This window comes from Sorghum bicolor, chromosome 1 (genome assembly GCF_000003195.3).
Source record: "Sorghum bicolor cultivar BTx623 chromosome 1, Sorghum_bicolor_NCBIv3, whole genome shotgun sequence".
Lineage (NCBI taxonomy): Eukaryota > Viridiplantae > Streptophyta > Magnoliopsida > Poales > Poaceae > Sorghum > Sorghum bicolor.
In genome coordinates, this window is record NC_012870.2 from 75,259,819 (window position 1) to 75,284,543 (window position 24,725).

Below are 24,725 nucleotides of genomic sequence, written 5' to 3' on the forward strand. Positions count from 1 at the left end.
GGAAAATCCAATTTTTTTTGGACTCCACATAAGTAGATCTACATGGTAAACATATAATTTGGTATGCTTTAGTACAAAGTTTTTGCTATAAAGGTTTTTTCCTTTTCTTTTATTTATTTATTTGGCTGAATATTTGAAAAATCATAGTAAATCATAGAAAAAAGATAAAATAGAAAATCTAATTTTCTTAGACTCTGCATGAGTATATATACATGACGAACATATAATATATCTACGTTTTAGTCCGAAAAAATAATTATAAAAGTTGCAGCTATGAATTATTTCAATTAATTAGAGAAAAGCATAGATCTAAAGTTACAACAAAAGAATTATACTAAATCATACCATATTATATATTCACTATGTAGATATGCTCATGTGGAGTCTAATAAAATTATATTTTATATTTTATGATTTTTCTATAATTTACTTTGATTTTTCAAATATTTAGTCGAAATAAATAAAAAAAAAGTCAAAACCTTATAGCAAAAACTTTATACTTAAGCATACTATATTATATGTTCATTGTGGAGATCTACTTATGTGGAGTCCAACAAAATTGGATTTTTTATTTTATAATTTTTCTGTGATTTACTATGGTTTTTCAAATATTCAGCCGAAATAATTAAAAAAGAAAAAGACAAAAATACTTTAGCAAAACCACTATTCACCGTAGAAAAACCGCCTTCGAAACCACTCTAGAGAGATAAAAAGCACGGCTTGAAAAACTAAGAGAGATGATTTATCCAGTTTTAGAGTTGAGGGAGAAAAAAACAAACTTTTGTGAAAGTTGAGGGACGAAAAGTAGACTTTTTCACCTTTGCTATTTGATAACGTTGCTTCTTGTTTGGTTCAGTTGGGCTGGAATCGGCTCCCACGGTAACGGATACGGGCCTTCGCAACAACATTACCCCTTGGCCGAATTACCAGGGAACGAGTCTCCAAAACCCAGCCCAAAACTATCACTAATCTAGCGCCAGCCCGCCCTGCCGCGCCCCGTCCTCGAGCCGAGCGGCCGCACGCACTCGTCCTCCGCGAGCCGCCCCGTGCCCCCCATCAGGCCGCTGCCGTCCTCGCGAACAGGGTCGTGACCCCGCCGACAGCCGACTCGCCCCGCCGTCAGCCCTCCGGCCTCCGCTCTTGGCCTCCGCTCGGAGGCCACAGCCAGCCGCCCAGGCACCCACGTGGCCACGTCCCACGCTCCGCAGTTCTGCTGCTCGTGTCGTCTCTCCTGTTGCAGGCTGCTGGTATGCTTTTGTCTCTTATTAAACAACAGACAACAGTAGATTTTAGCTGAACACAACTCTGAATTTGGTACTAAAATTACGGTTGACGGCGTCTAGACTCGCGGTCTAGGCACTAACAAGTATAAATCTGCGTGACTGACCAAGCTTGGATGGTGACCAAGCTTGATGCCCCGCGAGCCCTTCCTCTAGCGCCGGCTGGACCGGAGGAGCGGGCGACCTGATGAGGAACATGCGGGGGGAAGACCGGACGGACCTTGGCCTCAGTGGTGGGGTCGGAGATCCTAGATCTTTGACGCCCCCTCCGTGGGCCCCCCGCATGGTGTCCCGAACGTCTCCCACGCTCTGAGTGTGGTGGGATCGGCTCGGGGCTAGGTTCGACGTTGTCACGTGGCGGGAGGAGGATCATGTCGTAGCCGGAACCGAGGGACATGAACTCCAAACTCCCAAACATCATGACGGTGCCGCGACGGAGCGGGTGAAATCCGTCTGCCATCCAAACCTCCCCAGTAGGGACTGGAGAGCGTCACGCAGAAGGCCCCTACCTGGCGCGCCAACTGTCGGCGTCTAGACTCGCGGTCTAGCACTAACAAGTATAAATCTGCGTGACTGACCAAGCTTGGATGGTGATGCAAGTGAGACACAGAGGGTTTATACTGGTTCGGGCTAAGGATGCCCTACGTCCAGTGTAGTGGTGGATTCTGTATAACCTTGCACCCAAAGGTGCTTGTAGTAGGGGGTACAAGCTGGTTGCGAGAGAGGGCTAAGTCCCAGGTCTCGGCTTGGTGTAGACAGAGTGCGGGCTGTTGCTCTGTGAAAGAGTGTTGTGTGCGTGTTCTGGACCTGTCCCCCAGTTGTGAACCCTGGCTCCCCTTTTATAGTCTCAAGGGGAGGCCAGGTATTTACATGAGTAGATTTCTTTTATTTGAGGGGTGAAAACACAGTCCCGACCCTGTTGAGGCCTGTCCATCTCGTCCTTGGGGGATGGTCGACGGCATGGCTGCTCCTGTAGAGGGTTACCGAGTCCTGTAGGGGTCGCGGGGGTCGGATCACCGGTCACTGCTGCATATCCTGTCAACAGTGGGAAATGACCACAAACAGTGGTGCGGCTTTACCTCGCCCATTCCCTTTCTACTGTGCGATAATGTGCTACAGTGAACAGGGGTAAGGGTGTATAGTGACAGAGGTAAGGCCACATTGACTGGGGCGGTTGGAACAGTCGTCTCCTTGCCCTGCCGCGTCATGGGGGCCGTCACATCCGTCACGTCGGGGGAAGTCTTGTTGACCAGGTGGAGTGGGGCCCGGTGCCCGAGCCTGGACGGGACTGGGCGAGTCGGAACTGGCGTCCGAGGCCCTGTGGGGTCGGGCGAGTCGGAACTTGTGTCCGAGGCCCTGAGGGGTCGGACGAGTCGGAACTTGCGTCCGAGGCCCTGAGGGGTCGGGCGAGTCGGAACTTGCGTCCGAGGCCCTGAGGGGTCGGGCGAGTCGGAACTTGCGTCCGAGGCCCTGAGGGGTCGGCCGAGTCGGAACTTGCGTCCGAGGCTCTGATGATTGTAATTAGTATGTTCCTTCGCGTTTTTTGTTACTCTGATTTGGGTATCCCTTATTATGGTACCCAACAGTAGCCCCCGAACTTCTGAAGGGGTGAGGTCACCTCTTTAGGGGTTCTTTCCCCGTGGACCGTAGTCGACTCGGAGCCTTTTACTGTTGCCGAGGGGGGGCGCGCGAGCGCACCCGCCGGGTGTAGCCCCCGAGACTTTTGGGGGAATGGTGTTATTCCTTCAAAGGCTTTTACCCCTTGACATCTTTAGTCTGGAGTGTTTTATGGGATAGTTTGCGTGTTCTTTACACGTAGTGTCTGTTGCCATGGTGCGAGGAAGCCCCCGAGCCCTTTCCCCGCGAGGGTCGATCAGGTTCTTTCTCGTCTTGTAATTCCGTCCCTCATTCTTCCTTTCGCTCGGAGGAGGGGTGGGTCGTGCCGTCCTACCCTCGGTGGGCGAGTGACGACACTTCCCGGGAGTTGCAGGCGGGTAGATCCGAGTGAATGTCCGAGTCCCGTTCGATAGGGGTCGGCTAGTGGCCTTATGGGCACATCTCAAAAGGTACCCGAGGGTAGTCACGGTGGATGTCGGAACCGTTCGTTAGGTCCCGAGGGCTCGATGCCTCCCTCGATGGGATCCCACTCTCGTGACACCCGCATGGGTCTCGGATATGACTTGCAAAGATGCGCCGACTCCCTGCAGGGTTCGGACCTTGGCCTCTATCGTGCTCATCTCCAGTCATCCCTCACTCAGTTATCCTGAGGCGACTGTTCGAACCTGTGTCGCAGGTCAGTCTCGAAACCTCTGGAACGTAGGTGGCCATGGCCTGGGGATTTTGGGCCTTAAAAGGTTTTCTTTAGACCCGTTCTTTCATGTTGGGGTCGGGCGAGACGGAGTCTGACGCCCGACAGAGACCTCCATGCGATGCTTAGCCAGCGGGGGGTCGGGCGCCGCGTCTCTTGGAAGGAACCGCCCTGTCATAACTTTTCAGGGCGCTCTTTTTGAGGCGCGGCGCGTGGGGACTCGAAACGGCTGTGCCGTCTCGCCCCGGTTTGGACGGGACGTTTCGCCTGCGAATTTAATGCGTGCGTGCGGCGGGCGCGGGAATCGGAGGGAGTTGGCGCTTCGAGTTTTTCACCTGAGTGGGCGACGGTTGCTCTCTTTCTCTCTCTCTTGGCCTTCCTCGCAGGGGCGTGGTCGTGGCTCGCTCCCTTCTATAAAAGCGGCCGCTGGGGTTTTGGTTTCTTTCCTCTTGCTCTTGCGCCACAAAACCTTTGCCTCCTGCCCCTTCTTCTGCCGCCGTCTCTTCTACCTCCATCGCACAGGCCTCCTTCTTCCTCCCAGAGCCATGGCCGTCGTCGAGGCGTGGCCGCCCAGCAACGTGACCAAATCCGCGCTGGAGGCGCGCGTGAGGGCCGGGATTCTTCGTCCTCTCAAGGACGTCGGGTTCCCGGAATGGATCGTTCCCTCGGCGAACGACAGGGAGCCAAACCTGCCTCTGGGCTATGTGGTGTGCTTCCTGTCGTTCCTAGATCGGGGGTTCGGGGTTCCGGCCGGCCGCCTGATCAGGGCCATCCTCCACTACTACGAGGTGGAGTTGCACAACCTGAACCCAAACTCGGTGATGCAGGCCGCCGTCTTCACCACGATTTGCGAGGGGTTCATGGGGGTTCCTGTCAATTGGAACCTCTGGCTTCACCTCTTCAAGGCGGACATGTCGGCCCGCTATGTGGGGAAGGAGAAGATCCCCCTGCGGGCCGGCGGCTGCACGCTGCAGCTTCGCCAGCAACGGTCCGGACTGTACATTTGGACCACGATGCCATCGTCAAACCGGGGGTGGCAAAGCGCGTGGTTCTACCTCCGGAATGACGGTGGTCTTCTGCCGAAGTACTCCGGCAAGATGGTGACAGAGGCCCCCCAGAAGTGGGCGTGGGGCGCTCCGGCCGAGGAGCAAAAAAGGCTCGCCCCGCTTCTTGCGGGGCTTCAGAAGCTACGAGAGGCCCGAGTTACTGCGGCCACGCTGGCAACGGTGTTCCACAAGAGGAGCCTGCTTCCGCTGGCGCAGCGCCGGGTGCCAATGTTCAAAATGACCCGGGACGTCCCTTGGGCAGGGACGAGGATGTTAGCCGAGCCGATATCGGCTTCGGACATTGCCGCCCGGGTCGAGAAGACCACGCACCCGGAGATGAAGAACTCCCGGGTGGTGCCGATGCGCCCTGAAAAGGGCTATATTTCTTTGGTGAGAAGGTGTTCTTTATTTTGATCTTTTGCTTTCGTTTCTTCTTTCGCTTGACTCCTCGTTGATCTTCCTGCTCCGCAGGGGATCGGGGCCGTCAAGGACTCCCCACCCCCTGTCCCAGAGGACAAGGAGATCCGGGCCAAGAATCGGGCCCGGAACGAAGAACAAAAGAAGGTCAAGGAAGACAAAAAAGCTAAGGCGGCGCGAAGGGCGGAGAGACGGGAGGTCGCCTCCAAAAACCGCCGTGAAGCCGAGAAGGCAGGGGTCGCCCCGCCCCCGTCTCCTGAGACTTCAGTCTCGGAGATAGAGGGCGGGGGCGGCGACGTCGACTGGCTCGACGAGCTGATGGAGGAGGACGACGCAGTCCCTCCTGCCGGGAGGATCGAGGCCCCGGAGGGGTCAAAGGCCCGAGGTGGGTCGGAGACTCGCGAGGGGACCCAGACTCCGGGGGGCGGGCAGCCCGTCCCCCAAATTGTTGTGGACGACGAGGGTGGCGCCCCTCGTGAAGATTCGGCCCCCGTGGGCCTCCAAGAGGGGGAGAAGGCGTCGGAGGCCGAGGCGGAGGACACCCCTCAGTCTGTAGCGCCGGAGGGTCCGGCCGAGCCCATCCCAACGTCCGGGACGGGAGCCGGTACCCCTGCGGAGGTGTCGCAGGCCGAGGCCATCCCAGCGCCCCCTGCGACGTCGGCAGTCGAGGCGAGGGTTCGTCCGCCGGCTCCTGGCGCTGTGGGGGCCTCGCAAGGAGCCCCGGGCTCCTATAGGAAATCTGCTCCCCGGGCGACGTAAAGATGGGACTCCTGATTCTTCTGTCGATTTTTTGTTTTTCTCTTTCTTCTGACTTGACTTTGTTCCCCTAGCCGTAAGCAAAAAGCTCCTTCGGTGGCGCTGGCCCCCCTAAAGGCTATGAAGAGGGGGGCTCAGTCGACTCCTGGGTCGGCTTGGCCTGCGTCGCCACCGCCTCCAGGCTACGCAGAGGCGGGGCGCCACCAGGGGCAAGACGCGGGGGCACCGAAGCCCCAAGGGCCGGAGGACGCAGACCTCGGAGGTGCGGCCCGGCCTGCGCATGCTGAGGAAAGCCGAGCCCTCGTGGCGTCCAGTGCGGCGCTCGAGGCCCCTGCGGTGGGGAGGGAGGAAGAAGCTGGATGGGGCAAGAGTCCCATGATCTGGCCCAACCTTGGCGATGCCGAGGGAGGAGCCAGATTCGTTCTGGATTACCCGTCAGAGGATTATCTCTGGCAGGGCCTGGATGCGTGTGGGCGCGCTGGCGTCGAGGCCCTCAACCGAGCTACCCAGCTCGTGGGTCGCGATATGTATAATTTGGCTCAGGTAAGGTTTTTATCTGTGTTATAAAATAGTTTTGTGCTTACCCTTGCGGTACTAACCCCCTGTGTGACCTCTAATCTTGCAGGCGCTCAAGGCTACCTCCCAGGAGAAATCGGTATTTCTCCGTCGGGAGAAGGATGCTTGGGCGTCCTTTGAGAAGGAGAGGGCTGCCAGGGAGGCGGCCGAGGGGGAGCTCGCGAAGGAGTGCGAGATTTCTGCCGACCTTCGGCAGAAGTGCTCAGCACTGGCCACCGAGGCTCGGGAGGCCCGAGACAAGGTCGCCCCCTGGAGGAGAGGATCGGGGCCCTCACGCAAGAGTCCGAGGCGCAGAAAGCAGCAGCTGAGGGGTACAAGGGTGAGGTCGCTCGGCTTGAAGCTTTGCTCGCCGAAAAAGACCTTGCCTTGAACCAAGCTCAGACCGACCTGTCCGGGGCTCTGAGCGAGGTGGCCCGCTGGCATCAGAGCTCGGCGGAGCACGAGAAGCGTGCCGAGGGTAAGACTTGCGCCCTTTACCCTGGACCCCCTTTATATTTTTTGAGTCGGCTTTTCCTGACTTCCTGTTTCTTGTTCTGTTTTTCGATCAGATTTGGAGAGGAAGGTGGTTGAGGCGACCTCTACTGCCGAGGCCCTGCAAAAGTCCCTCGACGCTGAGGCTTCGAACCGCTCGGCTCTTGAAGCCGTGGTCACCTCGGCGTGTGAGGGGCTCGGGGTTTCGGTGTCGGGGTCGTCGCTGCGGAGTCGGGTCGAGGCCCTTTACTCCCGGGCTAGGGAGAAGATGAGGGAGGCGCTCCATACCGGGGTAAAGAAGGCCTTGGCAGTGGTGAGCTCTCACTACGCCGGCATTGACTTGCCGGCGGTTTGTGAGGGCTACGTCCTCCCTGACGACGAAGTAGAAGCCCAGGAGGAGGTGCAGAGGCTCGATGACGCCGCGACTGTCCCTGGAGACGCCTTGGCTGCCTTTTTTGATGATGAGGCGGAGCTTCCCCCCCTCGGGGGTCAAGGACCTGAGTAGGCCATAGAATTCTTAGTTTTTCTTTTTTTTCTTTTTGTGGATGTTGGGGCCAGTAGGCCTTGTATTATACAACGTTTAATGTTGAATGTAGATATTTGTGTAATTGCTCTTTAATCTTTTTTCGTGAATGTCTTTTTTTCTTTTTCCTTATGCCGATCCGACCTCGGCAACGCGAGGTCGGGTAAGCTACTTGCGATAGCCAGAAACCCCAAGCCTAAGTCCTTTTCCTTTTTTCCCTTAGTAGTTTTTAGAAGTCCGAAATTATCCCCCGAATCTAAGGTGAGTAGGAGCGGTCTTTTGCTCGTGAGCGCTGACCTTTCCTAGAGCCCATGCCTTAAGATTTGTGGGGCGAATTTCTGGTTTTCTTGAAACTTTCTAAGAGAAAAAAGGGGGAAGTCCTTGGGTCGGGGTTCTTTTGACTTGCACGAAAAAAGAAAAAAGATTTGGAGTTGACACGGGGGTTCCCCCCTATGTAGCCCCCGAGGGAGGCTCGGACTCTGCTGGGCAGGTCCGAGGCTCCCTGATAGAAAAGGACCATATGACTTAATTTTTCATTTATTCTTCCAAGGTGACGAACAAATGAGAAATTTTTACAAAAGTTCTAAGGGAAAAAGCGACGTAGCTGTTCTATGTTCCATGCGTTTTTGAAGACCTCCCCTGCTTCATTGGCGAGCTTGTAGGTCCCGGGTCGGAGGATTTTGGCGATGACGTAGGGTCCTTCCCAGGGAGGTGTGAACTTGTGACGACCCTTGTTGCTCTATCTGAGCCTTAGCACCAAGTCGCCGACTTGAAATGCTCGGCCTCGGATCCGCCGCGCATGGTATCGGCGGAGGGCCTGCTGGTACTTGGCGGAGTGCAGGAGGGCTACGTCCCTGGCTTCGTCGAGCTGGTCCAGCGCGTCTTCTTGGAACGTCTTGCCGCTGTTTTCGTCGTAGGCTTGTACCCTTGGAGACCCGTACTCCAGGTCGGTGGGGAGGATGGCTTCCGACCCATAGACCATGAAGAACGGGGTGAAGCCCGTGGCTCGGCTTCGGGAGGTTCTCAGACTCCAGACGACGGCCGGTAGCTGTTTGAGCCACCTTTTGCCAAAATTGTTCAGGCGGTTGAAGATCCTGGGCTTCAAGCCCTGGAGGATCATGCCATTGGCGCGCTCGACCTGACCATTGGTCTTGGGGTGAGCAACTGCCGCCCAGTCCACACGTATGTGGTGTCTGTCACAGAACTGTAGGAATTTTCGTCCGGTGAACTGTGTGCCGTTGTCGGTGATTATGGAGTTCGGCACTCCGAATCGATGGACGATATTCGTGAAGAATAGTACCGCTTGTTCGGCCTTGATCCTTGTGATGGGTCGGACCTCGATCCACTTGGAGAACTTGTCGATTGCGACAAGCACGTGGGTGAAGCCCCCGGGCGCTTTCTGCAGGGGCCCGACTAGGTCGAGGCCCCAGACGGCGAAAGGCCAGGTGATGGGGATCGTCTGCAAGGCCTGGGCGGGCTGATGTATCTGCCGAGCGTAAAACTGGCATCCCTCACAGGTCCTTACGATTTCTATGGCGTCGGCTACGGCGGTTGGCCAATAGAAACCCTGTCGAAAGGCATTTCCTACCAACGTTCGAGCTGCGGCGTGATGGCCACAAGCCCCCGAGTGTATGTCCTGTAGGAGCTTGACTCCTTCCTGACGTGGGATGCAACGCATGAGGATGCCCGAGGGGCTGCGTTTGTACATTTCCCCATCGAGGAGGACAAAGGTCTTGGCACGTCGAGCCACGCGTCTCGCTTCAGCCTGGTCCAGGGGCAGAGTGCCATCGACCAGGCGTTGAAGCAAAGGGTAGCGCCAATCAGGCGAGTCGTCAGTCGCAGGTGGCTCTGGCTCGATGTCCATGGCCTCCTGTTCTTGGGTGACAACGTCTTTGGGGTCGGCACTCTGTTTGTTTTGGGGCTTATCCGACCCCCCGTCGTCCTTGTAGTCGACGGAAGGTTTGTAGATGTCGCTGACGAAAACATCCTGGGGGACGGTGGCCCGCTCGGATGCCATCTTGGCGAGCGCGTCGGCGGCTTCATTATACTTTCTTAACACGTGGTTAAGTTCGAGGCCGTCGAATTTCTCTTCCAGGCGTCGAACCGCCTTGCAATATGCGTCCATCTTTGGGTCATGGCAGCTAGATTCTTTCATGACTTGGTTGATGACGAGTCTAGAATCGCCTCGGATGTCGAGCCGCTTGATCCCCAGTTCGATCGCGATGTGAAGACCGTTCACAAGGGCCTCATACTCTGTTGTATTGTTTGAAGCGGGGAAGTGGAGCCGGATTGCGTATCGCATCCTTACCCCGAGGGGTGAGATGAAGACAAGGCCTGCGCCGGCCCCAGTTTTCATCAGAGACCCGTCGAAGTACATGGTCCAGCATTCGTGCTGGATTTGTGGGGGTGGGAGCTGAGTCCCAGTCCACTCCGCCACAAAGTCTGCCAGGACCTGGGATTTTATGGCTTTGCGAGGCTCATAGGTGATCCCATCGCCCATGAGCTCTATAGCCCATTTGGCAATCCTTCCATTGGCCTCTCGGTTTTGAATCACTTCTCCCAAAGGGAAAGATGAAACCACCGAGACCGGGTGTGATTCAAAGTAATGTCGGAGCTTGCGCCGAGCCAACACTACAGTGTAGAGTAATTTTTGGATCTCGGGGTATCGGGTTTTTGTGTCGGAGAGTACTTCACTGATGAAGTATACCGGCCTTTGGACCGGCAGGGCGTGCCCTTCTTCCTTCCTTTCGACCACGATAACTGCGCTGGCCACCTGATCAGTGGCTGCGACGTAAAGAAGAAGTGGTTCCCCCTCGGCGGGGGGCACCAGGATGGGAGGTTTGGTGAGCAGAGCCTTGAGCTTGTCAAGGGCTCCCTGGGCCTCGGGGGTCCAGGAAAAGTGCTCAGATTTCCTAAGTAACCTATACAGAGGCAGCCCTTTTTCTCCGAGGCAAGAAATGAAACGACTTAGGGAGGCAAGACATCCCATTACCCTCTGTACTCCCTTTAGGTTACGGACGGGACCCATATCCATGATGGCCGAGACCTTTTCTGGGTTGGCCTCGATCCCTCGCTCAGACACGATAAACCCAAGGAGCATGCCTCGGGGGACCCCGAATACACACTTTTCGGGGTTGAGTCTAATCCCTTTTGCCCTGAGGCATCGGAATGTTTCTTCCAGGTTGGCAACCAGGCCGCTCGCTTTCCTGGATTTGACAACGATGTCGTCTACGTATGCCTCTACCGTTTTGCCTATAAGGTTCCCAAAAACCTGGAGCATACATCGTTGATATGTAGCCCCCGCGTTCTTGAGGCCAAAAGGCATGGTTACGTAGCAATACATCCCGAATGGGTGATGAACGAAGTCGCGAGCTGGTCGGACTCTTTCATCTTGATTTGGTGGTAGCTGGAGTAAGCATCAAGAATAGATAAAATTTCACATCCCGCGGTGGAGTCGACTATCTGATCGATACGAGGTAATGGAAAGGGATTCTTTGGACATGCTTTATTTAAACTAGTGTAGTCTACACACATCCTCCACTTCCCATTTTTCTTTTTAACTAGCACGGGGTTGGCTAACCACTCGGGATGGAATACCTCCTTGATGAATCCGGCCGCCAGCAGCTTGTGGATCTCCTCTCCGATGGCCCGACGCTTTTCCTCGTCGAATCGGCGCAGGCGTTGCTTCACGGGTTTGGAGCCGGCTCGGATGTCCAAGGAGTGCTCGGCGACCTCCCTCGGTATGCCAGGCATGTCCGAGGGACCCCACGCAAATATGTCGGCGTTCGCGCGGAGAAAGTCGACGAGCACCACTTCCTATTTGGGGTCGAGGCTGGAGCTGATCCTCAGTGCCTTGCCTTCAGAGGTCCCGGGGTCGAGGAAAACTAGCTTGGTCTCCTCCGCCGGCTCGAAGCTCCCGGCGTGACGTTTGGGGTCGGGGACGTCCTGGTCGCAGTCACCGAGGCCGGTAAGGATGGCCAGAGATTCTGCCAGAGCCTCGGCCTGCTCGACGCACTCGACGTCGCACTGGTAGGCGTGCTGGCTGGTCGTGCTGATGGTGATGATGCCCTTTGGTCCTGGCATCTTGAGCTTGAGGTAAGTGTAGTTGGGGACGGCCATGAACTTGGCGTAACATGGTCGTCCCAGGATGGCGTGGTAGGTCCCTGGGAACCCAACTACGTCAAAAGTGAGGACCTCCTGTCTGAAGTTGTTGGGGGTCCCGAAGCAGACGGGTAGATCGATTTGTCCGAGGGGGTGGGCACGATGTCCCGGCACCACTCCATGGAATGGTGCAGTGTCGTTCCTCAACCGAGACTTAGTGATCCCCATGAGGGCCAGAGTCTCGGCATAGAGTATGTTGAGGCCACTGCCCCCATCCATCAGTACCTTAGTGAGACGGGTCTCGGCGATGATGGGGTCGACGATCAACGGATAGCTCCCGGGATTGGGAATCCGATCCGGGTGATCCTGTCGGTCGAACGTGATCGCACTCTCGGACCATTTAAGGTACGAGGGCGCAGCAGCGCTAACTGCGCAAACCTCTCGTAGTTCGCGCTTCCTTTGACTCGCAGTGAGGCGAGCCACGCGTCCCCCAAAGATCAGAAGGCAGTTCTTGATCTTGGGGAAAACCTCCCCTTCGGGGTCGTCGTCCTTGGGAGGCTCTTCGGTGCTTTCCTTGGTGATGATGTCGGTATAGTACCGACGGAGGACGGTGCACTCCTCGAGGGTGTGCTTGGTTGGTCCCCTGTGATAGGGGCATGGCTTTTTCAACATTTCGTCGAAAAGGCCAGGGCCAGCAGGAGCCCGCTTGGGGTTCTTGCGATCTACCGCAGCGACCAGGTTGTCGTCCGGCTGTCCCTGCTTCCCCTTGCGACCCTTCTTCTTCTTCTTTGGGTCGCGTGAGCCCGAGGCCTCGGTGGCCTCAGCCTTCTGTTTCCCCTTAGCCGCACCGTCGGAGAAGATGGCGCCGACTGCCTCCTCGCCTGAGGCAAAGTTGGTGGCGATGTCGAGCAACTGGCTAGTGCTCGTGGGGGTCTTGCGTCCGAGCTCGTGTACCAACTCCTTGCAGGTGGTACCGGAAATGAAGGCTCCGATCACGTCGGAGTCCGTGATGTTGGGGAGCTCGGTGCATTGTTTGGAGAATCGCCTGATGAAGTCACGGAGGGACTCGTCAGGCTTCTGTCGGCAGCTCCTGAGGTCCCAGGAGTTCCCAGGGCGCACGTATGTGCCCTGGAAGTTTCCGACAAAGATCCTGACCAGGTCTGCCCAGTCGTGGATCATGCGCCCACGGAGGTGCTCGAGCCATGCCCTGGCCGTGTCGGCCAGGTGGAGTGGGAGATTGCGGATGATAAGCATGTCGTCATCTGCCCCGCCTAGCTGACATGTCAGGCGGTAATCCGCCAGCCAGAGTTCAGGGTTCGTTTCCCCTGAGTACTTGGTGAGGTTGGCGGGCTGTCGGAATCGCGCCGGGAACTTGGCCCTGCGTATGGCCTCGCTGAAGACGCGGGGACCCGGAGGCTCTGGTGACGCGCTGCGATCGTGATCGGGGTCGTCCCTCCCACCTCGGCGGGGTCGGTATCGTCGGGACTCGGCTTCATCCCTGTCACGTCGCCTGGCCTCGAGGGTGGCCTGCACGTTCGCGCCTGCTCCGACGCGCTCGTGCACCGACGGGGCCTTGTCGCCCCTTTGTGGGTCAGGGGGCGGCGGACCCTGTACCGTTGGTGCCTTGTTAGGAGGGGGGCGTTCCCCTCGATGTCTCGCACTGTGGGATTGTGAAGCAGAACTTTCCGCGTTCTGCACCACAGCCTGTTCCAGAAGGCCACGTAGCCCCTGGCGCACTCTTTTTCCCTCAGGAGTCGAAGGCTCGGGCATCGCCCTGAGGAGGAGCGCGGCTGCCATCACATTCTGGCTGGTCGTGCTGAAGACTGGGGCGTCTTCCCCTTGGTCCGCAACAATGCGACGGTTGACGTCTCGGGCGCGACGTCTGGCTTCGCCCCCGTCTCCGCGGGCGGACGGCTCTCGGACCAGGGCCTCGCGGAGTTGGCGGAGGCGTGTGCGCTCTTCTTCGAGCCTGGCCTCCAGCTCATCGAGCTGTGCGAGGTCAGGATGGTGTCCCCCAGCGGGGGCAGATGCCACCCCACGGGCTCCGAGATTGGTTCCGGGAGTTGGATTGGGAGGTGGAGTTGCGTCCTCTTGCCTAGAGGGCCCTGCGTCCGCGTGGGCGCCGTGCGGCGTACCTCCGACTTCTATGTTGAAGCATTCTCGTGACGGGTCGTAGCTTTCATCGTCGGAGTCGGAGTAGCCGAGACAATAGTTGCTGGCCTCCAGGAAACGCATGAAAGTCTCCGGGTCGCCATACCCGGAGAAATCAGCGCCGGCCCACTCGTCGTTGCCCGAGGTGAGGTCCTCTGGGTAGGATGAGACGGGCGGTGTGGAGACGAGGTCCAGTGTAGACCTTAAGTGGTGCCCGGGAAGTTCCGCGTACGCACTTAATGAAGTGCTTACGGAAGAGGCGTAGGTAGCGGCGGCATTCCTGAGCCCGAAAGGTAACTCGGGAGGTGCCGTTGCTGCTACGTCATCCGCAGGTGGAGGAGGACGGGACGTCGAGGCCCCTTTGTCCCCCTTGCGGGGGATGGGCGTGGGCCGTGCCTTCCCCTTTGAACGGGGTGGGACGGGGGGCCGCGATGACCCTCTGTTGATCCTAGGAGCGGAGCTTGATGCCCCGCGAGCCCTTCCTCTAGCGCCGGCTGGACCGGAGGAGCGGGCGACCTGATGAGGAACATGCGGGGGGAAGACCGGACGGACCTTGGCCTCAGTGGTGGGGTCGGAGATCCTAGATCTTTGACGCCCCCTCCGTGGGCCCCCCGCATGGTGTCCCGAACGTCTCCCACGCTCTGAGTGTGGTGGGATCGGCTCGGGGCTAGGTTCGACGTTGTCACGTGGCGGGAGGAGGATCATGTCGTAGCCGGAACCGAGGGACATGAACTCCAAACTCCCAAACATCATGACGGTGCCGCGACGGAGCGGGTGAAATCCGTCTGCCATCCAAACCTCCCCAGTAGGGACTGGAGAGCGTCACGCAGAAGGCCCCTACCTGGCGCGCCAACTGTCGGCGTCTAGACTCGCGGTCTAGCACTAACAAGTATAAATCTGCGTGACTGACCAAGCTTGGATGGTGATGCAAGTGAGACACAGAGGGTTTATACTGGTTCGGGCTAAGGATGCCCTACGTCCAGTGTAGTGGTGGATTCTGTATAACCTTGCACCCAAAGGTGCTTGTAGTAGGGGGTACAAGCTGGTTGCGAGAGAGGGCTAAGTCCCAGGTCTCGGCTTGGTGTAGACAGAGTGCGGGCTGCTGCTCTGCGAAAGAGTGTTGTGTGCGTGTTCTGGACCTGTCCCCCAGTTGTGAACCCTGGCTCCCCTTTTATAGTCTCAAGGGGAGGCCAGGTATTTACATGAGTAGATTTCTTTTATTTGAGGGGTGAAAACACAGTCCCGACCCTGTTGAGGCCTGTCCATCTCGTCCTTGGGGGATGGTCGACGGCATGGCTGCTCCTGTAGAGGGTTACCGAGTCCTGTAGGGGTCGCGGGGGTCGGATCACCGGTCACTGCTGCATATCCTGTCAACAGTGGGAAATGACCACAAACAGTGGTGCGGCTTTACCTCGCCCATTCCCTTTCTACTGTGCGATAATGTGCTACAGTGAACAGGGGTAAGGGTGTATAGTGACAGAGGTAAGGCCACATTGACTGGGGCGGTTGGAACAGTCGTCTCCTTGCCCTGCCGCGTCATGGGGGCCGTCACATCCGTCACGTCGGGGGAAGTCTTGTTGACCAGGTGGAGTGGGGCCCGGTGCCCGAGCCTGGACGGGACCGGGCGAGTCGGAACTGGCGTCCGAGGCCCTGTGGGGTCGGGCGAGTCGGAACTTGCGTCCGAGGCCCTGAGGGGTCGGACGAGTCGGAACTTGCGTCCGAGGCCCTGAGGGGTCGGGCGAGTCGGAACTTGCGTCCGAGGCCCTGAGGGGTCGGCCGAGTCGGAACTTGCGTCCGAGGCCCTGATGATTGTAATTAGTATGTTCCTTCGCGTTTTTGTTATTCTGATTTGGGTATCCCTTGTTATGGTACCCAACAACGGTGTTTATGATAGATTGAATCATGTACAGTGGCTCGTAAAATCTCTAGCTCTCTATTATTTAGCACTCCCTTGGTCGGTTTATAGATCCGCCAGTCCAGTCTCTATGTGCTCCGGCATCGTCCACGGTGAGGATGGCCTAATCCCATCCCATCTCCCTTCCCCTTTTTCCTCTCCCTCTGACCCCAATCTTTTCCCCAAACCCTAAATGTGGGTCGTGTTCTTGATTTGGATGGGATTTTTCAGTGAAAGGGATGCTTTGTGAGAGGGGTATGCGGAGAAGACGATTTGCATCAAATTAGATTAGATTGGGGAGATCAACAAATCGGATAAGGGGCGTGTGTTCTTCTCTGACCTCTTCATTTATTTTTTTTATGCATTCTTTCTCTTGCAGCTCCCGTCTATCTATATGCTGAATCAAACAAATGGCGGTAATGATTACTCTGTAACAGGTAGCGGCCGTAACTGAGTTCCATTGCCGTTAAGATCTAGCATGAGTACGACGAACTCGTGTGGTGGCTTTGCGTGCGTGATGATGATCGTTCTCGTAGCATCATTGACGCCTGTAGCCCAATGTAAAGTTTAGATTTTTATCTCTCTTTTTTCACTGAATTCGTTGCAAATTTGTATATATTATCCTACTTCGTACTGATGAACACATCAACTGTAGTAGGTCGTCCTCTGGGGCTTGCAAATGTGGGGACTACTACGAGCATTAACGCGACGCACTTGGGAGTGGAGTACTGTAGATGTGAGCAAGGTGGTGCTGAATTTCTGCCAAGCGAGACTGTGTCCCAAACATGTCTGCTACTGCTGCTTGACAGTACTGCCGAGGGGGCTGTGTTTCGACACCGTGGATGAGTGTAGGGCCGCGTGCCCTACATGCAATCCTAAGGCATTGTTTACTTCCACCTAAAAACCTAAATTTTTTCAAGATTTCTCGTCACATCGAATATTTAGATACATGTATAAATTATTAAATATAGACAAAAATAAAAACCAATTACACATTTTGGTTAAAATTTACGAGACGAATCTTTTGAGCCTAGTTAGTCCATAGTTGGACAATAATTATCACAAACAAACAAAAATGCTACAGTGTCGTGAATTTTTTGCACGTAAACTGAACACGGCCAAGTGCCCGCCATAGTTCTAGTTGCGTGAGGGCCTGTACAATGGTCGACACTTATGGGCAGCTATTGGCCGTTGGGCTGCTTTTTTGCCAACGTGTACTCCAGCCTTATCCAAATTACGGACACTCACAAAATACCATAAATAATATGTAATCGCTTACGGACGGCACCGACGCTTGAAAAGCAGCGACGCTTAGACCGGCTCTTGCGTGATCCCAGGCTTCATTGCCACACAAAACAGTTCGTACCGAACGAGCTAAGCGCCTTTGTTTTATTTTTCTATTGTAAGCGATTAATAATCATTATTAATTAAGCTCTCTTTGCGTGCTCCGATGATATGATGGTTCGAATCCATATTCAAATTCAGATATCATACAGTTCAACTATATATTTATTGTTCTATCTATTTCAACAACGAAATATTATTTTTTAGCTTATGGATAAAAGCATATTGTTTTTAACTTATGAACAAAAACATATTTTTTTAATCTAAAATTGGTTATTATTTGACTTTGTAACCATTTGAAATAATGCATTATAATTATTAATGGCTAGCGTTATTATTTGACTTTGTAACCATTTGAAAAAATTGGTTATTATTTGACATAACCATTTGAAGATTTCATCCGAATATTATTTTTCCATCTCCAACCGTAGGTGCTGCCGGTACTGATGAGGCATAACCGCATAAGGCGTTCCACATAGTTCAAGGGACAAAATTGAGTCAAAAAGAAAAGTTTGAGGTCTGAAATGCACTTTGATAGTTCAGATGTGAAATTGAGCCTAATGCAAAGTTGAAGGACTGAAGCTGTTATTTTGATAGTTTTAAATAAAAACTAGGCCAAAAGTAAAGTACGAGGACTGAAATTGTTTGTTTCAAAAAAAAATCTGAAATTGTCATTTTGAAAGTTCAAGAAATAAGCTCAGGTGATAGGACTAAAATGACTACTCATCGTGCAACTTGTTTCAGCAGCACTGAACTACTTGATTATTTTAACATTCGGCAAACTTGACAGTTGACACTATACAGAATATCATTAGTGTAAGATGAAGGTACTATTTCGGTGACACAATACAACCATCAACCATAGTCCATAGAGCACAACTCCTTTTCTACCAAGAAAAACCTGTGATTATTTACTGGCGAAGCTGACAAAGTTCTGTTTCTTCCACTTGTGTGATTATCTCTCTGCTGGGTGCTAGTCAAACGAAATAAATACAATCTGAGAAGTAGCTGAAAGGCTCGAGTTCAGCTTGTCATATGAAATCTTGGTCCTGGTCATCTGGTCGCCGAGAAGTATCTCCATCAAGCATTCTCTTCGTCATGTTGGCCCTCTGCACAAGTCGAACCAATGCTTGCACCACCTCTGACATTGGTGGCCTGAATTCTGGTTCAGGCTGCAACAAGAATTTGGTTCGCAAGGTTCAGATTTTATTTAGATGGATATGCTATGACTATCCTGCAAGGATGATGAATGGAACTCCTACCTGGACACACAGGGCAAGGACATCAGCAAATCGGGATAGAGATTTGGCTGGGTATAGACCCTTGAGTGCAGGATCGACCATCCTGTCCAATGCATCGATGTCATGCAGCTGGGGTGTTGCCCACCGCACAAGTGACTGCTCTGACCTGGGTCTAGAGCTGTAATGGAAACAGTCATACAATGGCATATCTGATCATCAATACCAAATTTATAACTAAAAGAAAGCTTAAAGACAGATGATGGGAGTGTACCTGTCAAATGGCCGACGTCCTGTCAATAGCTCAAGCATGACGACTCCAAAGCTGTAGACATCACTCTTGAGGTTGTACTGACCGGTCATGTCCACTTCTGGGGCAGTGTATCCGGCACTTTGTTCTGCTGCCTGCACAAGTTTAGTTGGTGATCAACATTATGAAGATGGTTAATGAGCCAGTGTCTGAAAGGCTGGGTAAGAATTGCATAGATGATGTATACTAGATAACCAGGAGGACACAAAAGATATTTGCTTTTCCATCATTGTACAATATATATATACATGAACTTATATAGACTCATCAAACTGTTCATTTTAATAGCTCAACTACCAAAGATTTCTCCATGTGCTTAAGTTCATTTAACTCAACTATGCAATCAGTCTTCTTGAAATGGATGTTAGTATATTGACCATTACCTGGAATTCAGCATCAGGAATAAAGCTTGCAAGTCCAGCATCTGAAAGGTGTGGATTGAATTCTGAGTCCAGCAAAATGTTTGATGACTTGAAATTCTTATGGATGATGGATGGAGAACATATTTCATGAAGGTACCTACAAGTTATATTTCAGTTTAAAGTTATAAGGAGCTACATATTTCATAAGGAAAAAAAGGCATAGTATATATCAAGTAATGAACAAAGCTCAAATAATCACTGAAGCATGTTCTTCAATCACTCTGTGATATTTTGACAATGTTCGTGCACATCCACAGAACTAGAAAAGAGCAGAAAATATGCCCAACAAAAGTCTATATTTGGTTTTATTCCATTATGTAAAACAGTAATACGCAAAGATGCTACCAGCTCATATATGGATAGCATGATATGGTCAACAGTAATAGCGTTAATATGATGGCCACTAATAAGAAGTCACTTGTGCAACTACATGGATGATGAAAACAAACAAGGTCCTTTTACTGTCCAGTTAGGTTGAGCCACACATGACAGGGAAATTTCTACAATATTTAAAATCATGCACAATACTAAATAGCATATATATTCAATATCATAATTCATACATCCAGATTAAGAAAAAAATATATAGTTTATTTCCACAATTCCACTTACTCCAGGGCACGTGCAGAGCCAAGTGCAATCTTGATACGAGAGTTCCAGCTAAGTGGCTTGCTGTACTCATCTGAAAGGTGGAGTAGATCATGAAGCGATCCATTCCTGTGGAAATCATACACAAGCAAGTGCTGGCCATGTTCCATGCAATAGCCCACAAGCTCATTCAGATTCGGATGGTGCAATTTTGAAATGTTCGAGACCAGTTCAGCAAAGTCATCAGATGATTGAAATGGCATCACAGTACTGTCTAATTTCTTGATGGCCAGAACCTAGATAAAGGAAACAAAAGTAAGTACCTTATATTGAAAGGGTTCGACTACTATATCCCACTACATAAGTGCTTTCGAAAGTAACAGGGAAAATATTATAACAGAAAAATCGAAGCAACACCTCGCTCCAGAAATATAGCTTATTCTTAGCTCCTTATAATTGTCACCTTTCACTAATGTGATAATATATACATGAAGTGACATAAGGGTTACTGTGGACATGTATGTATCCAGCTGACTAAAGATATTAGTCCTGGTTTCAAAGATCTTAAAGACAGAAGTCAAGAAAAACTTTCGCGTACCTTTGGAAACACATAGGAATTTTGACATGAAGATATATAGCATACCTTTCCATCATTGAATTGTGCCCTGTAAACACGTCCAAAAGTACCCTCTCCAACAAGGTTGTCGAAGCTGAAGCTATCTGTTGCCATCTGTAGATCTGCAACTGAATAAACAGTTGCCTTTATAGGTGTTATATTACTTTTCTTTGCAACAGGCTTGTTTGAAAAATCATCATCATCATCATCAAATGATTTGTTCTGTTCTATCTTCGGGGGTGGTTTCAGATTAATTGAAGCAGGTGAAGCCAAAGACTCTATGTCTACTGCGGTGGACTCATAGATAGGCTTCATGTCTGCAACATGTGTATAAGCAAATATTCACATAATTAGATAAAGCTGTGGAAACATCTCTCAAGTGTGACAGTCATCAAGTAACTGACCTTTAACTTCATTTGAAGGGAAGGAAGTGAACGGCTGGTGCTGTTCAAAGTGTTCTTCCATAGCAGCTTTGCGTTTTCTTCTTTTGATCAGGAAAAATGCAACAACTGATCCAACAACCAGCAACGATATAATGATTCCTGCTACACCTCCACCACCTATGCCAGATCTTCCACCAGAACTTGATGAACCATCACCATGCTGACCTGCACCGTTCCAATGGTTTGGAGGAGGCGGCGGTGCTGTATATGGAGGTGGCGGTGGTGCTGGTCCTGTGCTCCAAGAATTTCCATCAGTCCTATACACAAGAAGTGTATTAGTACAAGTCTACAAGATATAGCTCTCTAGCAGTTGCATGTCAAGAAGTCAAGATAACTCACTGTAGACTGTTTATCTTCTTAAGCTGACTAGGAATCCAACCAGTAAAATGGTTGTTCGCAACATTCCTAGAGGCAAGCAGGTTATGAGATATGGTACTGAACATGCAAATAAAGCACCATTGAATTGCACAGTTGATTACTCACAGAGTTTCAAGAGGGAGATTAGCTAAGACATTGATATAACCAGTAAATTGGTTGTTCTGCAAATATCTGAGAAGAAAAGGAATGGGTTAATGCAAAACATTCTAATGAGGCATGTATAGGAGATGAAAATAAACAGGCATGTATCATTTCATACATTTTTTTCAGGCTTGACAATCCAGTGAAACTTTGTGGTAGATCACCACTAAGAGAATTAAAGGAGAGATCCCTGCATTACATTAGATAGGAAAATAAAGATACTCAAAACACAAGGAATAACAAAAATGAGGGGTTTTAATACACAAGATTAAGACCCATCTAACGATGCCCACAAAGCACTTACAGTTCTGACAAACTATAAAGGCTGGAAAATACATCACTGATGTTTCCTTGTAGTTGGTTATGATTAAGGTTTCTGCATGCGCCAAGGGAAAAAATCATTTATCCCTTACAATGATACATATTCCAAGGTAAAATCAAGTTTTGGATGCAAGAATACTCACAAATACTTAAGATTAGGCATCGTTGAAATCGAGTAGGGTAAATTTCCACCAAATTGATTTCCTGCAAGATTGCTGTACAAAAAGAAGAATCATCTAACAGCTATGCCACCAGAATAATTAAAGAAATTTCCAAATGCACAAATTCACTATAGGAACTTACAGTTTCTCAAGCTTCATATTGGGAAGATTGTACGGTATTTGAGCTCCACTGCCAAGGTTATTTTGGCTCATGTCACTGCATCAAAAGTTGATTTAGAGTGCCTATCAACTGAAGCCTCGCAATGAACAAGTTTGAGCGAAATTTATAATTAGGGACTCACAGCTCAACTAATGAACCCAAGTTATTCATGTTGTAGGCCAAAGTTCCGGTGAGTGACAAGTTTGGTAATATGCTACAGCAACAAACAAAAGGGGAATATGGTGAGAAGGAGTAAGAAATGAAGTTGTGCTAGCAGGTGCCTGCAACTATACTGCATCACAAGGCTCACATTTTAGTGACCCCTGATCCTGAGCAAGTAATGCCCTTCCATGACTGGCCACAAGGATCGCCGCCATTTGCCTGCCAACCTGTGAGCTGCCCAGGAGAATTCAGACTGGTGAAGAGCGTGTTGAGGACATTAACTGCATGCGAGAGTGCAACAAATTAGAACAGTACTAGGGGAGGTGTCATCACAAATCTCAGTTCATTTGCAAAGTTGAAGTATCAAGAATATGCATAGATTCAGATTATCATAGTGCAGCTCTTGGAGAAATCTGTAGTACAATCACCATGCTGTAGCTAAAGAATATGTCAAGAAGCTGCGTGAAAGGAAAATTTTTGTGTTATCTAGGGGCGCTGTTAAAACCAAAATCTCCCTCTCTAATGTTACTCATCTATCCAACGATTCCGTCAGCACATGCAAGAATCTAAAAATAGTAGTTTGAGTTCAAGTGTTGCTGATTGAGGTATAGAGTTCAGAGGAATCAGCTAATATAATAGGGATTTGTTTTTAATAGAGAGAAGGTATGTGGTATTACTGCTTCCGATTTCTAGTATATCAGAAACCAAAGTCTTGAAAAAAGAACTGAAAACAGAATGGAACGAAAATAAAAGGATAACAACAACAATAGGTAGACAGCACGTAGAACAGTCCAGAAACAATGAATCCCGTGCATTCACGTTGCTGAATTACCCGTCTAAATCCACCAAAAAATTGTGCAATTTCGTCGCAAAACGAATACTGCAGAAACTGCCGGACGCATGGTGAACAGCACAGCTGATGAGGTTTTGTGCGAAGAAACAGCTGAATTCAGACACCATCCTTTTCGCAATGTAGAAAAAAGATAAAATTCAGAGCATCCTGGCACAAAGCAAAGACCTCCACAACCCAAAATTCTAAAGTAACCTTTAACCGTAAGTAGAGAATTACGAAAATCGCGAAGAGAAAGCAAAGATTTGGTCGGAGGGTATAGCAGTTGGCCCGACTTCCTGATTCCGAAACCGAATCTACCAGAACGCAGCACGAAGATCAACCCATCTATATGTATATAGGCCTGGCTTAGAGCCACCCACAAATCCAACGCTCTCCCAAACCAAACACATCCAGCAGACAGAGCTCAAAAGAGCGACACGATAAACAAACAAATTCACACGGAAGAAGAAGCAGAAGTTTCCAACTCACGATCGTTGGGGTCAGTGTCCGCAGCAGCGAAGATCCGCCCGCCTGGCGAAATGCTGCAGCAGCAGGCCAGGGACAGCAGCATCAGCCGCCGCGCCACATCCAGCACCCCGCCACCGCCTCCGCTCCTCCTCCTCCTCGGCATCCCGCACAGCAATGCTCCCCACTCCCTCCCTCCCTGTCCCTGACGACGGGACGCGAGGAGGAAAAAGTGCTTTTTGGGCCGGGAGGAGTTCCTCTGGAGTTCCCTTGTTTATTCAGGCTCCTCGGAATCCGACTGGTTTACCGCTGTTTTTTTTTACAGATCACGCTGCCGCTTTTCAAGACGTTGGTGATGAATGAATCGCGTGTCCGCGCGTTGGAAGCTAGCACGGCAGCAGCTGGCAGCAGAGCGCCGGGACAAGAACCCGGGCGATGGTGAGGTCAATTGCTTTGCTAATTGCTAGGCATCCCTGTCAGCGTCAGGAGCATGGGCATCCTCGTGATTCGCTTCGCCTTGGCCGGGAGGCAGGAGTAACGTTCGGGAATCCTTGTAAAAAAAAACGTTGGGCAACAAAATTCCGGATTTTTTTTCGTTTGAAAAAAAAATCCCAATCAATCAATTCATTTATGAGAATTGCGGGAGTTTTTTTGTTTGGAAAAAAATCCCAACCAATCTCTTCATTTATCATTGAGATTTGAGAATGCTGTGCTAGTACTCCTACGTGCAGTAGGTCATATGAAGGACAGATAATCAACAGGCAATTATTGGGGACGGACAGGACATGGGTCGTTACGTTGATTAACCACTGATGAACATGGGATTATGGATGTCCCTGGCTATTTTGGAGTCCTGGTGAGGGAATAACGTGGCAAGTGCCTTGGCACTTGGCAGTTGGCATGGTCAGCGGCAGAGGAATTTTGGCCCCTGTGTTGTGTTAGCCAGCTGTGACAGGCAGAGGGTACAAAAAAGAATCATTAGTGATATTCTGTCCACGAACCGTCGCAGATTATTCTGATACTGTCAGCACGCTGGGCGGTGCTTTTGTTCTCTTCTTTGTGGTATCAGTAGATGTTGAGTACAGCTCTCTCCAGGATATATAATCCATAAAAATATGGGTGCGTGACCCTGTTAATAATAACACGGACTGTTAGTGCTGGGACTCGGAAAAGTGAACACGTTGCTTCGTTTACACTCCCTCTATCCCTAATTAACTGTCACCATGGAATGAGTATTGGTCACATCTTCTTTTTAACATTGACTAGGTTTATAGTTTAGTAACATTTATATCTTCAAATAAATATATTCTAAAAATAGATTCAAAGATTTATCAATGATACTAATTATGTACCATAAATATTAATAGTTTTAATATATATTAGTCAAATTCAAGTATATTTAATAAGAAATGTAATCAGTTATACAACTTGTTTTAGGAGATCACCAGAACGAATTGTCCTACCTAAATTTCATTACCACAGAATCAGCCCAAAGTTATAAAAGCAAGAAAGGTGAGAGAAAACATAAAAACCAACCTAAACAAACACCACATAAAATAAAACTACAACTTCCAGACAGAGGCATATTTGGATGATCGTCGAATATTGCACCATCAACGCA

General features: G+C 51.0%; 1 protein-coding gene across 1 annotated transcript; it reads right to left on the minus strand.

Annotated features, from left to right (window-relative positions):
- LOC8082005 (protein STRUBBELIG-RECEPTOR FAMILY 7) lies at positions 17,584-23,576 on the minus strand. Its single transcript, XM_002468344.2, has 16 exons — positions 23,129-23,576; positions 21,956-22,088; positions 21,788-21,859; positions 21,628-21,702; positions 21,468-21,539; positions 21,308-21,379; positions 21,122-21,193; positions 20,968-21,033; positions 20,824-20,889; positions 20,446-20,741; positions 20,069-20,358; positions 19,450-19,721; positions 18,799-18,934; positions 18,380-18,510; positions 18,130-18,286; positions 17,584-18,039 (listed from the first exon to the last, which is right to left on the minus strand). Exons 1-16 carry the CDS (start codon positions 23,268-23,270, stop codon positions 17,899-17,901), a joined length of 2,193 nt encoding a protein of 730 aa, XP_002468389.1. The 5' UTR covers positions 23,271-23,576; the 3' UTR covers positions 17,584-17,898.